Raw genomic sequence first — 15,925 nt, forward strand, 5'->3', positions numbered from 1 at the left:
CAAGGATCCTACCTATGACATATTTCCTGGGGTGGCAACCCCTGGATTTACACCAGGAGACATATGCCTTCCAGATTCTTGACTCTGGAGGCCGGCTTCCTAGCATTTAACCAAATTAGAACTACTGAGGCTAACCGCCCACAATCTTTCAGAATGTGGGTCTCAATAGCCAAATCGCTAATTTTTAGCGTTGGTGAGGTAGGATGGAATACCGGACCTCGCGAGAGAAGGTCTGGCCATAGTGGTAGGGACCAAGGGTCCCCCACCACCATCTTTATGATCTCGGCAAACCAAGATCTTCTGGGACACACTGGGGCCACAAGAATCACCTCCTTCCCTTCTTGCTTGATCCTGCGAAGAAGGCGCGGAAGCAGTAAAACAGAAGGAAACGCATAGATCAGTAAAAAACTGATCTCACGGAAAAAAATCAAGGCATCTGTTTCGTATGCCATCGGATCCCTTGTCCTTGACACAAAGTTTCACATCCGGAACTCCCCATCTTCTGGTATATCAACAGAAACATGTCAGGGTGAAGGGACCATTCTCCAGGGAACAATTGTTGGCGACTCAAGTAGTCCGCCTGCCAATTCACTATTCCTGGAATGAAAATTGCTAATAGGCAATGAATGTTTTCTGCCCAAGATAGAATATGATTCACCTCTTTCTGGTCCGCACGACTTCTCGTGCCCCCTTGGTGAATGACGATATGAATGATAAAAGCCACAGCTGTGGCACTGTTGGATTGGATCCTGATAGGACAATTGCATAGTTTGAGCGTCCAGGCCTCAAGGACCAGGGTATTGATAGACAAGGTCATCTCTGATTTGAACCATTTCCTTTGGACAGATGCTTCTTCCAGGACTGCTCCTCAGCCCAGAAGCCTGGCGTCTGTTGTTACCACCTTCCAGGTAACTGGTAGAAAGGATTTCTCTTTTTGAAGACTCTTAGATATCATCCACCAATTGGGGCTCCGACGCACATTGGGGGATAAACGCATTGGGAAGCCCAGAGCTTGGGCCTTCTTGTTCCCAGTTGACAGGATACCATTTTGCAGCAGTCTTAAATGAAACCGCGCATAAGGAACGGCCTTGAAAGAAGCTACTATCTTTCCCAACAAATTCATGCAAAGCCGAATAGAAGGATTGTTCTTTGACTTGAGTAACTTAATCAGTTCCCTTATGGAACTGATCTTTTCCTAGGGAAAAAAAAATATCCTCTTCTGAGCTGTATCAATGATCAGCCCCAAGTACTGCAATCTCCTTGATGGATTTAAGGAGGATTTCTCTAGGTTGAGAATCCAACCTAGGTATTCAAGGTAGCGGACTGTGGTGACCAAAGTTTGGATAAGCGGGCTACTGAATTGATCTATGTATGCTAGTATTGTTATACCTTGAGCCCTTATCCTGGCTAAAGGAGGAGCCAGGACCTTTGTAAACACTCGAGGTGGAGTAGCTAGACCGAAAGGCAGAACTACAAACCGAAAATGAAGATTTTCTACCTTGAAGCGTAGAAATTTCTGGTGAGCAGGGAAAAACGGCACATGGAAAAAGGCATCTTTGATGTCGATTGACGCCAGAAGTTCTCCCCCTTGTAGGACGGTGACTACTGATCGGATTGACTCCATGCGAAAAAAACGTATATTCAAAACCGGTTTAGATCTTTGAGATCTAAAATGGGTCCAACATCCCCGTACGGTTTTGGAACTGTAAAAAAGGTTTGAATAAACCCTAATCCTTGCTCTACCAAGGGGACCACCGATATCACTCTGAGACAAGAGATGATCCAAAGCTAGAAAGAGAGACTTCTTTTCACTGTATCTCTGGGAACGTTTTGATCTGAGAAAACGAGGAGACGGGAACTCTGACATTGTTCCTGCCAGACCCTTGAAAATTGTAGAAGCCCCCCCTCTCCATACTTGAGCGAGCGGGGACGCCATTTCATAAGGCTTTAGTATCTTGTTTTGTGGTTTACCACCCCCAGGTCCTCTTTTGACCCTGGGACTGACCCTGAGGTTTACCTCTTGAATCCTGACGGTGGAGGCCGTCGTGACTTTCTGGAGGCAGATGCCCCTGGCACTGGAGAAGAAGCATATTTAAAAGAAAAATACTTAAACTTCTTAAAAGGAAAAAAGGAAACGTTTCCCATTAGAAATTCTTTGGATATACTTATCCAGATTGTCTCCAAATAACCGTTCACCATAAAAGAGGGAAACTGGCCAAGAGCTTTTTGCATGGTGCTTCGGCTGACCATCTTTCAACCATAGAATTCTATGCACATGTACCAGCCTTAGCATAAGCCGTGAGGCCTGGGGAATTGAATCTTTCATAGCTTCAACTGTAAAACAGAACACTTCTGATATGCCGGCCATACCCTGGGCCTGCTGATCAGGAATAAACTTTGAGTACTTCTATAAACTGGTCCTTTAAGGACTGAGATACTCTGTACGCCAGCGTAGGTTTGAATGACTGAACCCGCAAGCGAAATTTTTTTTTTTTTTAAAGGAACTTCAACTTCTTATCTGTTGGACCCTTTAGCATATGAGCATTGTCTACTAAACAAGTCAGGTTTTTGTTTACAGAGGATATAGCAGCGTTAATTGCTGGAACTCCCCATAAAACCCTTCCTCCATAAAATAAAGTATCCATAACTTTTTCAGAGGAAAAAAAAAAAACTGTTTATCTGGGTTTATCTGGGTGCTCTCACTCAGAATACATAAGCTTTCTTAGCCATGAATGGATAGAAAAAACATGAGCAGATTGGGGGGCCTTTCACGGTTAAAATCTCGTTTTATTGATAGATAAACAGCATGGTACAAATCAACCAGGGAGTCGAAATCAGACATACATCATGAATCTTCTTACACATTACACATACAGGATGTATTAGTGAGAAAAACATCAAAGACTTCAAACTACAATTCAATTATGGCAGTAATTCAATGCAATTCCGCGATAGTACACACTTATTGATAGATCAGGAGGGGATCCCCTTTAAATTGCCTCACAGTCAAAAAAAAAAAAAAAATTGAAGCAAGATGAGTGAAAAAAAAAGGGGGGGGGGGGGGAGGAGGAAGGAGGCGATGGGGGGGGAGAGGGGAGGGAAGCCCAAGCAGCCCAGACCACCAGTCAGCCCCAGCACCATCCTCCTATCAAGGAACAAGCATTACTGACCCTACGCCGTCCAAGGCGACCAGATACCCTCAAACTTTTTGGGGCATTTCCTATTTAAGTACGTTATTTTATACAGTGGTAGAGGTTTGTTAATTATGTCTTCCCATAACGACATGGTGGGGGGGGATGTAGACGTCCATCTAAGCAGAATAGCCTTTTTTGCATAATATAGTAGAAAACCGATAAGAAGTTTAGTATACCTTGGCATCTGTTCATCCCCCAGCACTCCCAATAATGCCAACTCCGGTGTCTGTATCAATGACAACCCAAGGCGCTCATTAATGGCCTCAAACACTGCAGCCCAGAACCCACTCACCACCGGACAAGTCCAGAACATATGAAGATATGTCCCTACATCTCTCCCACATCTACCGCATATAGGGTCTCTCGAGGGGTACAGTCTGTGCAAACGCTGCGGAGTGTAGTACACTCTGTGAAGAAACTTGGCCTGGATTACCTTATCTCTTGAAGAGATGACTAACCCAAAACCCTCCTCAAAGCAGTCGTTCCACTCCTCTCTCTCCAAGGTGGGTATGTCGGCTTTCCAGGACTCCCACAGCTTCTCCAAACCAGGAGATTCCAGACTAAGCAATGCCAGATAAAGGGAGGAGAGAGGTTTGGAAAGAGATTCCTGAGCCAGTAGTTCCTCTATGGGGTCCATGGACAAGACAACAGGGCCTGAAAACTGTGCGCGCACTGCATGGCGTAACTGTTGGTATCTGAAGTACATCCACCCGGGTAATTTAAATTTGGTAGAGAGATCCTTGTATGTCAATAGATGCCCTGCAGGCATAATATCCCGAAGGGTCTTTATTCCAAATTTTGCCCAAACCTGCGGATCCGGAATCGTACTTAAATGCGGGAAATTAGTGTTACCCCACAGAGGCTGAAATGGTGACCATTGACCAATTTTAAGAAACCTCTTCCTGGCTACTGCCCACACCCTAAGTGTCGTTCTAGTTGGGAGCGGAAGATCAGCATAGGCCCCAGGTCCCCGATAAACCAGATTTGCGAGATCTCCCAGGGAACCCAGAAGAGTCGCCTCCAGGCACACCGCCGCATTCGCCCTAGATCGGAGGAACCACCAACGGACCGAGACCAATATGGCCGCCCAATAATAGACCCGAAAATTAGGCAACGCCAAGCCCCCGCACCTCGGAGGAAGAGATAGAGTAAACCGCGCCAGCCGAGGGGTAGACCCCCTCCAGATAAAGGATCCAATACAGCTGTCCAGTTCTTTGAAAAATTTGTTCGGTATCCACACCGGGGAGTTCCTAAACAAATAATTTAATTTTGGGAGAAAAACCATCTTTATCAGGTTAATGCGTCCTAGCAGATTAAGCGGAAGGTTACCCCAAGCGGCACAACGAGCTCTAAGTTGTGACAGAACCGGACGGATATTGAGTTCATGAAACTCCAAGGGATCACGACTTATTCTAATACCAAGATACTTGAAGCTCGAGACCCATTGCAGTTGAGTGGGAGCCGCCGTCACCCGGGCCAAGGGGTCAAGAGGGAACAGAACTGATTTGGACCAATTTATCCGAACCCCCGAGAACCGGCCGAATTCATCGAATAACTCCAGGGCCGCCCGCAGAGAGGAGCCCGCGTCTCGTAAATATAAAAGCGCATCATCGGCGTACAATGACACCTTCTCCTCCAAAGGACCGATCCGCAGCCCCGCCACCTCCCTGGACGCCCTGAGAAGGATGGCCAAAGGCTCCAACGCCAGGGCGAACAAGGAAGGAGAAAGAGGGCAACCCTGCCGCGTACCCCGTTGTAACAAAAAACCCTCAGAGATCCCACCACTGGTCCTAACACAGGCCGAGGGCCTGGCATAGAGCAACTGTAGCCAGCGCAAAAAGTGAGGGCCAAACCCAAACCTACCCAAAACTTTCCAAAGATAGCCCCACTCGACCGAGTCGAATGCCTTCTCGGCGTCGAGTGAGGCAATGACTCTAGAACCAGCATTATCGCGAGAGGCAGACAGGTTAAGCTGCAGTCTCCGCAGATTGATGTTGGTGCCCTTGCCGGACATGAACCCTGTCTGATCCTCATGGATAAGTTCATCAAGGACCCGCGTCAGGCGATTGGCCAGTATCTTTGCCAATAACTTTGCATCGACATTTATTAAGGAAATCGGTCGATACGACGCACGTTCCTCAGGGTCCCTATCCGCCTTAGGCACCAACACAATCACAGCTTCAGACATGGACTCCGGTAAGGAGCCAAGCTCGGCAAATTGGGCAAACAATTTTGTAAGCTTAGGGGCCAGGAATTCCTGATAAGTGGAGTAAAACTCGATCGGAATGCCGTCTGCACCGGGAGCCTTCCCAGGCTGCATCTGAGTCATAGCGATCTGGACTTCCTCCAGGGTGATATCCTTTTCTAGCATTTCTTCGGCTTTCCTAGACAGGACAGGAAAGGCCACTCTATCTAGATAGGTCTCAAGATCGGACCAGGCATAATTCACTCTGGTCGAGTAAAGCAATTTGTAGTATCTCATAAATCTAGCAAGGATTTCGTCAGGGTTCGTGAGAGGAACTCCACCCTCATCTCTAATACTCCCAACATGGGTATTGGGATTTTGACCCCGGGACAACCACGACAGCATTTTGCCGTTCTTGTCACCGTATTCAAAAACCCTTTGAGCAGCACTGAGCATTGACTTCTTTGTCATCTCTATCCTGAAAAGTTCAACCGCCCGCAGCGCAAACTGCCAATTCCCGTGATTAAGAGGTGAAGGATCAGCCACATAACAAGCCTCTCTGTCCCTCAGCTCCTCCTCCAGATCCCTCAGCGATCGCACAGACTGTCTCTGGGTATGGGCAATGCGGGAAATATATTCACCCCTCAACCAGCTCTTAAATGCATCCCAGCCCACCAAAGCTCCCACTGATTCACTGTTTTCTATCCAATAATGACATAGGGCCTCTGACACATCCTCTTGAATCTTAGGGTCAGCGATCCAGTATCCCGACAGTCTCCACAGTCTCCTACCCGCAGCGGGCCCCATCCGTAACGATATCATAAGGGGGGCGTGATCTGAGACTCCTCTAGGGAGGATCTGCACCTCCGCAACCCTCTGCAGCACCGCCCGCGTAACAAACCCCAGGTCAATGCGGGAAAGGGTACGGAAGGTGGATGAATGACAAGTAAACATTCTCTCAGATGGATGGAAATGCCTCCACACATCAATAAGTTCAAATGTGTCAGCCCACTGCATGAGATCAGGAGACCTTTGAGTAGACTGGTGGAGCCTGTCGACCTGCGGGCATGGAACCAAATTATAGTCCCCCAGCAACAGTACATTCGGAGTATTGAACTGTACGACCATTCGCATGACATCATATAGCAAGGACATATCCGCAGGAGGAGGGAGGTAAAGTCCCACAATCACATATGGCATATTGGCGATTATCGCATAAATAATTACATATCTTCCGCCTGGGTCAGTTTTAATCTCTTGGAGCTGAAACGGAAGGGACCGATGGACCAAGATGCTCACTCCCCGGGAGTAGCTGGAATAAGTGGCATGGTATTGAGAACCCACCCAGGCCCTTTTTAGGCTAAGAATTCTCGAGCCCACCAGGTGGGTCTCTTGCAGTATACAAATATGCGGGCCATAGGCTTTTAGATATTTGAAAACCAGCGAGCGCTTAATCGCTGAGTTCATTCCCCGGACATTCCAGGACAGAATGGAGAAATTAGCCATAGTTTGTGTAGTAAAAATTAATGGACCGTCTGAGTTCACATCTATAATCAGTCCCCAGAAACAGGATCGACCACCCAGGCGGAAAGATAGGCATCAGCGACCACCACCACATCAACCACCAGGTCAACTTATCATTAGCTTTTGCACCATAACTAAGGCTTAAAAAGGTATAATCATAGGAGTCTTGCGAGATAAAAGCACCGTGAAAAACAAAAAAAACAACAAACTAAAATAAACTGGGGTCAGCAACGGCTGCCCCCCCCACCCCCCACCCCGCAGACCCTTGAAACTGGGATCATGCATGTTTCCCCAAAAACCCCCCGAGTCCTTCAGAATAACTTACTCAGGGAGGCGCGTCCCAGTCAAGCACACAGAGAGTCAATCACCCCTCCACATTAACTGCACAGAGGGGTAACCACACTCCGAGCCAACCAGGGGGCCTTTTTACTTCCCAACAAGAGATGCTAGAGAGTCATAGAGTTCAGAACTGATACGAGTACTCATAGTTCACCTGGATTATCCAGGGGCACAACACTTAAGATGATGAAATCCGAGACGTCCATATTGTAGGGATGTCAGATGAGCGGAGACTCTTCTTCAGGGTTGGGATAAGCACAGGTCCCAGATCCCAGGTGCCATCCCAAGATCCCTCATCCAGCAGATTTAACAGGGCTGATCTCTCTGCCAAGTAGGACAAGAGAGGGCGGCAACTGATACCAGGGGGGATCACCAAGATCCCATCCACTGTAAAATCCAACATCATGAAAGCTGCTCCTTATCTCAAAAAGCGATTAAGATCAGTGCAAACCACAAAAAGGCAGAAATATATATACAGTTACCGAACCATTCACTTCAGTGCAGGCAGAGATTCCAGCCACGAGGAAGCATCCCTGGGGTTGGTAAAGAACCGGATCGTCTCGCCGTCTACCACTCTCAGCTTCGCAGGAAAGAGAATACTGTATTTGATTCCTTTCGCCCTCATGGCAGCCTTGACCGCGTCGAAGGATCTACGCTGCTTCTGGGTCTCTATGGTGTAATCCGGGAACAGTAGCAGCTTATTATTCTGGTATGAAAATTCCTTTGTCATTCTTGCAGCCCGCAGAAGTTCATCTCTATCCCTGAAGTTTAACAGGCGCAGTATCAGCGTGCGTGGTGAGGAGCCAGGCGGACCTCGCTGCGGTGGAACCCTATGCGCTCTCTCCACAGTAAAGTAAGGGGACAGCTGGGCTCCAGGGAACAGGGATCTCAGGAGGTCTTCCACGAAGGTGGTCGGGTTCTGTCCCTCTGCGAGGCCTACTATTCGCAGATTATTGCGTCTGCTGCGATTTTCGGCGTCCTCGGCGCGATATTCCAGGACCTTCACCTTATTTTGCAAGGTCCGAATCGCCACCGAGTGTTCCTCTGCTGCATCCTCCACCTGTCCCACTCTCTGCTCCACCACCCCGAGACGACTCCGGAACTTCTCCAGGTCCTGTCTGATCAGCCCCACATCGGTCTGAACAGCTTCCATTTTTCCTGCTAAGGTGGCCTGACATGCCGAGATCGCCGCCATTACCTCGGGTATTCCCGGAAGGGAGACTGAGGGGTTCTCTTCCATCGCCGTCTGCGTGGCCATATTGGAATGGCTGCACGGGCTTTTCTCCCCAGGCACTGCGGTCACAGCAGCCTCCGGTATATTCGGGGGAAAACGGAGCCTCTTACCGCCCTTCGGACCGGCGGATGATCTGGACGGCATACGGGAATCCAGACGCCCAAAACAAGGGTAATCACTCCAGGCAGGATGATGTATAAGGATTACTCTCTAGCAGAGCTCTGGGAAGCACGTCTGCTCAGGCCGACATCTTGGACACGCCCAGATTGGGGGGCCTTTAGTGAACCCAAAGCAATCGACTGACTGTGTTACTGGCAGTAAAAACATGAAGCGGACCAATTCAGTGAGCGACTGTAAACAACCTTTCCTGCGAGCTTGATACTTCGCATCAGGTTCTTTGGAAGAGGAGAGCCCTTTTCCTGGTCCTAGAGAGAAATTCGCCATCCCTCGCTCCTTGTTCCGCAGTATGAGAGTCCTGGGCAATGGACGGGGACCTGTTATGCTTAGTCCCACTCTGGGATGCGATTAAAGCATCAAACTTTTACTTCAAGCTTAAAATGGTTGAAGAAAAAACCTCCTTAGTAATATTCACAGGGCCTGTAGTGTTTAACCACTTGGCAGCTGCGCTATGGCCGAATGACGGCCACAGCGCGGACCTGAATTCCCGGGAGGCCGTCATATGACGGCCTCCCCTGTGCACACGCTCTGCGCGCGCCGTGATCACCGAGTCACTGAGACTCGGGTGATCACCGATCACAGCTGATGACAGCTGATCACATGATGTAAACAAAAGATCGGTAATCGCTTTTTTTTTCTACTCACGCTGACAGCGTGAGTAGAAAAAGAAGCCGATCACCGGCTCAGATGTGAGGGACATCGGTCCCGAAGTGGAAGAGGCACATCTGCCTCATCAGTGCCACCTAATAGTGCCACCTAACAGTGCCCACAGTGCCACCTAACAGTGCACACAAGTGCCACCTATCAATGCCTACCAGTAGTGCCACCTATCAATGCCTACCAGTAGTGCCAATCAATGCCACCTAGCAGTGCTGCCTATAAGTGTAACTGATTAGTGCCCATTATTGCCACCCATCAGTGCCCCCTCATCAGCGTACATCAATGAAGGAGAAAAACTACCTGTTTTAAATTTTTTATAACAAAATATAAAAAAATGTAATTTTTTTTTTTTTTTTTAATTCAGTTTTTTACATTTTTTTAACAAAAAGTAAAAACTGCAGAGGTGATCAAATACCACCAAAAGAAAGCTCTATTTGTGGTGAAAAAATGATAAAAATTTCATATGCGTACAGTGTTGTATGACTGCGCAATTGTCATTTAAAGTGCGTCAGCGCTGAAAGCTGAAAATTGGTCTGGATAGGAGGGGGGTTTAAGTGCTCTGTAAGCAAGTGGTTAAGAGCAGCTGCATCACTTACCCCTCCTGATGGCTCACCGTGACCAGCCATATTACTCTCAGGGGAGGATGCCATCTTACTGGGATGGATCTAGGCTTCCATGTGACTAAATAAAACTTTCTAGAGTCCTTTATTGTGGTGTTTTTACCCGCCTTCTGCCAATGGTGTTTTAAAAAACCAGACCTTCCCGCGCTGGACGTTGGAGGATGCCAACGCTGTGCTAAGCCCCGCCCCGCCCCCCCACCCTTCCCCCCCCAAAAAAAGCACGGGCCCCTGATCCACCGGGAGGAAGGAGGAATGGCTGAGGGGGGCCTGGAAGACGCTGAGCGGCGTGCCGGGTTTTCTTAAAAAACCTTTGGCGCCCTTTCCCTGAGAAGAGGGGAAGAAATAACGGCACAGGGGGGCGTCCGGTGGGGAGAGGGAACCCCCAGACTTACTGGAGGTCTTGCTGCACCGGAGGAGAGAAAACTTGCTGTTTCCTGGACAAACGTGAGCTCTCTGGGAAGCATGAGACGTATGTGCTCAATACAGCCCCCAGTGGTGACACATAGGCATGACAACATTTACTGATTTAAAGGAGACATTCATAAGAATTTTTTTTAAATTTCTTAGAAAACCCACAATCCTGGACCTGTAATAACACCACTGCCAGTAAAACGTTATGGCCTTACTACCAAAAAGTACTGGATTCCGGGGTCCAGCTCTCTAAAAAGAGAAGCATTATAGGCAAAACCTAATTTCTTCGGATACGAGGCCCCGGTGCCATTCAATTCGGCCAAAAAGACACTTTGAATGGATCTGGTCTGCTGGCTAGCCCCAGCAAGGATTGTTCCAGTGGAGCTCAGCACAGCACATCTTCACTCGTGACCAACACCTTAGACACGTGCAAAAAAACTGAGGTACTCCCACCAGTGGGAGGGGTTATATAGGGGGTGCACTTTTTAATTTAGGGCGTGTCAGTGTCCATCACCTGAAGGTGGCCTATAACCCACATAGTAACTACTATAGCTCTGTGTCCCCTGATGTACGATAAGAAAAGTTATAAACTGATTTGCATTTTAATGGATGAAATAAGTATGTGACCCCTTCGCAAAACACGACTTAGTGGCAAAACCCTTGTTGGCAATCACAGAGGTCGGACGTATCTTGTAGTTGGCCACCAGGTTTGCACACATCTCTGGAGGGAATTTGTCCCACTCTTCTTTGCAGATCCTCTCCAAGTCATTAAGGTTTTGAGGCTGACATTTGGTAATTTGAACCTTCAGCTCCCTCCACATATTTTCTATGGGATTAAGGTCTGGAGACTGGCTAGGCCACTCCAGGACCTTAATGTGCTGCTTCCTGAGACACTCCTTTGTTGCCTTGGCCCTGTGTTTTGGGTCATTGTCCTTCTGGCATACTCACCCACGACCCATTTTAAAAGCCCTGGCTAAGGGAAAGAGGTTCTCACCCAAGATTTGACAGTACATGGCCCCTCCATCGTCCCTTTTATGTGATGAACTTAGCAGAAAAACACCCCCAAAGCATAAGGTTTCCACCATCATGTTTGGGATGGTATTCTTGGGGTCATAGGCAGCATTCCTCCTCCAAATACAGCAAGTTGAGTTGATGCCAAATAGCTCCATTTTGGTCTCATCTGACCACAACACTTTCACCCAGTTCTCCTCCGAATCATTCAGATGTTCATTAGTAAACTTTAGACGGGCCTGTACATGTGCTTTCTTGAGCAGGGGAACCTTGCGGGCACTGCCGGATTTCAGTCCTTCGCGGCGTAGTGCGTTACCAATTGTTTTCTTGGCAACTATGGTCCCAGCTGCCTTGAGATCATTGACAAGATTCTCCTGTGTAGTTCTGGGCTGATTCCTCACCGTTCACATGATCACTGAAACTCCACGAGGTGAGATCTTGCATGGAGCCCCAGACCGAGGGAGATTGACAGTTATTTTGTGATTCTTCCATTTGCAAATAATCGCACCAACTGTTGTCACCCTCTCACCAAGCTGCTTGGCGATGGTCTTGTAGCCCATTCCAGCCTTGTGTAGGTCTACAATCTTGTCCCTGACATCCTTGGACGGTTCTTTGGTCTCAGCTTGTTACCTGTATAGAAGACACCTGGGAGAAGGAAATCTTGCTGATTGAAAGGGGATCAAATATTTATTTCACTCATTAAAATTCAAATCAATTTATAACTTTTTGGAAATACGTTTTTCTAGATATTTTTGTTGTGATTCTCTCACTGTTAAAATAAACCTACCATTAAATTATAGACTGATCATTTCTTTGTCAGTGGGCAAATGTACAAAATCATCAGGGGATCAAATACATTTTTCTCCTCACTGTATATCTGTCTCCCACTGTTGCATATATGGCTAGCATGTTATATAGGATAGGATATATAGGATAACGTGCTCTGTGTGCCTCATAGACACACAAAAGCCGCTCAGGAGCGAGCATGCATAAATGCCCCCAAAGCAGGCAGCTTGCTATGGAGGCACTCAGCAGGGGGGAGGGGCAAGGAGCACGGGCAGGGAACCTGAGAAGAGGAGGATCAGGGCTGCTCTGTGCAAAACCATTGTTTCTTGGATCTCACAGGCTTTCCTGCTGATAGAAGTGGGAGCCATTGGCTTATGCTGCTGTCTATCAAATCCTGTGAGGAGGGAGCTGTGCTTCTATGGACACACTCAGCTGTGTTGATGGTCAACACAGGGCTCTGGGCTGTGACTGGACACAGCTGATTAGCAGGTCCCGGCCATGAACCATTGGCCAGGACCTGCTGACAGACTCCCCCTTTGTATAATCACAGCAGGGCATGCATGCACGTGCCCTAAACCTAGGCAGGCAGCGATGTAATAAGTTGCTGTGCCTATGCAGGCCGTCCATCCACAGTACACTGCAGGTGAGCGGTCCGCAAGTGGTTTAAGTTTGTGCGTTAAGGTAACACACAAGATCAACACAGTTTGAATGGGCCGTAATGCAGGATCAAGAAGTTTATCCTGCCCAAAAGAGATTATAGGTGGAGTTAGGGCTGGGAGATTTTCTTAAAAAAAAAAACATCTTCGATTCTCTTAAAAAAAACTCAATTCACGATTCGAATAGAGTTTTTTTTTTTTGGAAACCGCGCCTGTCCCGAGGCGCTGCGGGCATGAGCTTTTAGGCGAGGCCGCGGCTTTGGCCTAGTCCGCGGCGTCCGGCCTAGCGGACTAGGCCGAAGCCGCGGCCTCACCTAAAAACTCCTTGCCCGCAGCTCTTCAGGCCCGGCGCGGTGTCCGCGCCGGTCCGGAGGCGCTGCGGGCATGAGTTTTTAGGCGAGGCCGCGGCTTCGGCCTAGTCCGCGGCGTCCGGCCCTAGCCGCGGACTAGGCCGAAGCCACGGCCTCGCCTAAAAACTCATGCCCGCAGCGCCTCGGGACCGGCGCGGTGAAAAAAAAAAAAAAAAAATCTAAAAAAATCGATTTGCTTAAATTTTGAATCGATTTGACCTCTCAACTCGATTCAAGATTTAAATCAATTTTTTTCCCAGCCCTAGGTGGAGTCCCTCCCACCAGCAAGTGATGATGCTTAACGGCTGCTGCGTATTAACTCAAGCTGCAGAGTTTTGATGGGTGGAACTGCCTGTGAAACTCACCATATGTGATAATTGGGGCAGTACCACGCTTGGCTTGCAGTTACGGCACAGTTCTGCAATATTATTCTGTAGTTCGCCATACAACAAAAAAACCCCCAAAAAAAACAAAAACACAGGTGTCAGGAGTAGCACCTCCCGAAAGCCTGCCAGCTGCTGCTACACCACCCTCTGAAGAGCAATCCAAGATGGATAACTTTCCAGAAGACAAGCCCCTTATAATGAGCACAGTGGTCACATGGACCTCACCCATGGAGGACTGACTGTCCGCCTCCACCATCCTTACATTACAGTTCTGGGTGGAATGGCCGATCCTTATCCTAATGGTAGACATACAGAAGAGTCATGATGGTAGAGACAGTACATGGCAATCAGCTGTGTGCTATGTACTGCCTTCATATCCGCACTGCCCTCATAGTTCATACCCGTCCCCCACAGATCATACCCGTCCCCCACAGATCATACCCGTCCCCCACAGATCATACCCGCCCCCCACAGATCATACCCGTCCCTCATAGTTCATACCCGTCCCCCACAGATCATACCCGTCCCCCACAGATCATACCCGTCCCCCACAGATCATACCCGCCCCCCACAGATCATACCCGCCCCCCACAGATCATACCCGCCCCCCACAGATCATACCCGCCCCCCACCGATCGTATCCACAGATCATACCCTCACAGATCATAACAACAGATCATACCCGTCCCTCACAGATCATATCCACAGATCATACCCACCCCTCATAGACCATGCCCATCCCCCACAGATCATACCCGCCCCTCATAGTTCATACCCTCACAGATCATATCCACAGATCATACCCGTCCCCCACAGATCATATCCACAGATCATACCCGTCCCCCACAGATCATACCCGTCCCCCACAGATCATACCCGTCCCTCATAGTTCATACCCGTCCCTCACAGATCATACCCGTCCCTCATAGTTCATACCCGTCCCCCACAGATCATACCCGTCCCCCACAGATCATACCCGTCCCCCACAGATCATACCCGTCCCCCACAGATCATACCCGCCCCCCACAGATCATACCCGCCCCCCACCGATCGTATCCACAGATCATACCCTCACAGATCATAACAACAGATCATACCCGTCCCTCACAGATCATATCCACAGATCATACCCACCCCTCATAGACCATGCCCATCCCCCACAGATCATACCCGTCCCCCATAGTTCATACCCTCACAGATCATATCCACAGATCATACCCGGCCCCCACAGATCATACCCGTCCCTTACAGATCATACCCGTCCCTTACAGATCATACCCGTCCCTTACAGATCATACCCGTCCCTTACAGATCATACCCGTCCTCAGGCTTCTCCTCCAAGTCAGTGAAGCTCTTCTCCATCAACATCTCCAGCCAGTCCTCCTCGCTGGGAGCGGGGTGCACGGCGCTCTGTACGGCCATGGATGATGCCGCTTCCTTCTTGTCACTCAGCAATGCTGTCACTGCACTGTCACCCCCGGCTACTCTTCACTCCTCCCACGTTATCACTCCCGGTCGCCGTTCATTCATCCCGCGCTGACAGGACGGAGAGCCGAGCGGGACAAACGTGTTAGAGGAGGGCGGGGCCAGCCGCTACGTCTGACTCCTGACTCCTCACACAGCCACCTCCACCTCTTCTCTGGAGAATGGAAGTTGTTGTTGTCTGTGTTACAGAAGTGGGCAAACTATGTGAAGCCCATCATACAGTACACATCATACAGTACACATCATACAGTACACATCATACAGTACAAGCTAGAAGAGGGGAAATCTATCACATACATTTCTTATAGGACACTGAAAGGAATAGAACCTGACAGAAATCTTCCCCACTCCATCCAAAACAATACAGAAAATCTTATCTGACCACAAATAGAATTTTGAATGAAATAGAGTGAATGGTGTAGTACTAAATCCAATTAAATTACTAAACAATATAGTGAATAATAATCATATATTACGTGTTCCATTTCAATTAAAAAACAGTGGTATCATAAAATATCAATATGCTGAGTAAAACAATCTAAAGCCGCGTACACACGATCGGATTTTCCAACGGGAAATGTGTGACGACAGGCCGTTGGTGGAAAATCCGACCGTTTGTACGCTCCATTGAACAATTGTTGTCAGATTTTCCGCGGACAAATGTTGGATAGCATGTTTTAAAATTTTCCGCGGACAAATGTCTGTTGTCGGATTTTTGTGTGTACACAAGTCCGTCAGACAAAAGTCCAAAGTATAAACACGCATGCTCGGAAGTAAGGATGAGCCAGAAGCGGTCGGTCTTGTAAACTAGCGTTCGTAATGGAGAATTAACATTTGTGACGTGGCAAATTATGAAACCGAGAAATGCAGCGCACAATTCTCTTCTTCTTTAATGGGATAATAATGA

At 48.4% G+C, this 15,925-nt stretch overlaps 1 protein-coding gene across 2 annotated transcripts in view; it reads right to left on the minus strand.

The window, feature by feature from the left end:
* DNA2 (DNA replication helicase/nuclease 2) overlaps positions 1-15,120 on the minus strand; it is a 56,052-nt gene extending 40,932 nt beyond the window's left edge. For both annotated transcript variants that reach the window (XM_073596449.1, XM_073596450.1), the window contains exon 1: positions 14,852-15,120. In XM_073596449.1, the coding sequence (XP_073452550.1) occupies positions 14,852-14,955 (104 nt within the window). In that variant the 5' untranslated portion in view covers positions 14,956-15,120. The remainder of the gene's footprint in view (positions 1-14,851) is intronic.
* Between the last annotated feature and the right edge of the window lie 805 nt (positions 15,121-15,925).

The sequence above is a fragment of the Aquarana catesbeiana genome, linkage group LG08, assembly GCF_042186555.1.
Source record: "Aquarana catesbeiana isolate 2022-GZ linkage group LG08, ASM4218655v1, whole genome shotgun sequence".
NCBI lineage: Eukaryota > Metazoa > Chordata > Amphibia > Anura > Ranidae > Aquarana > Aquarana catesbeiana.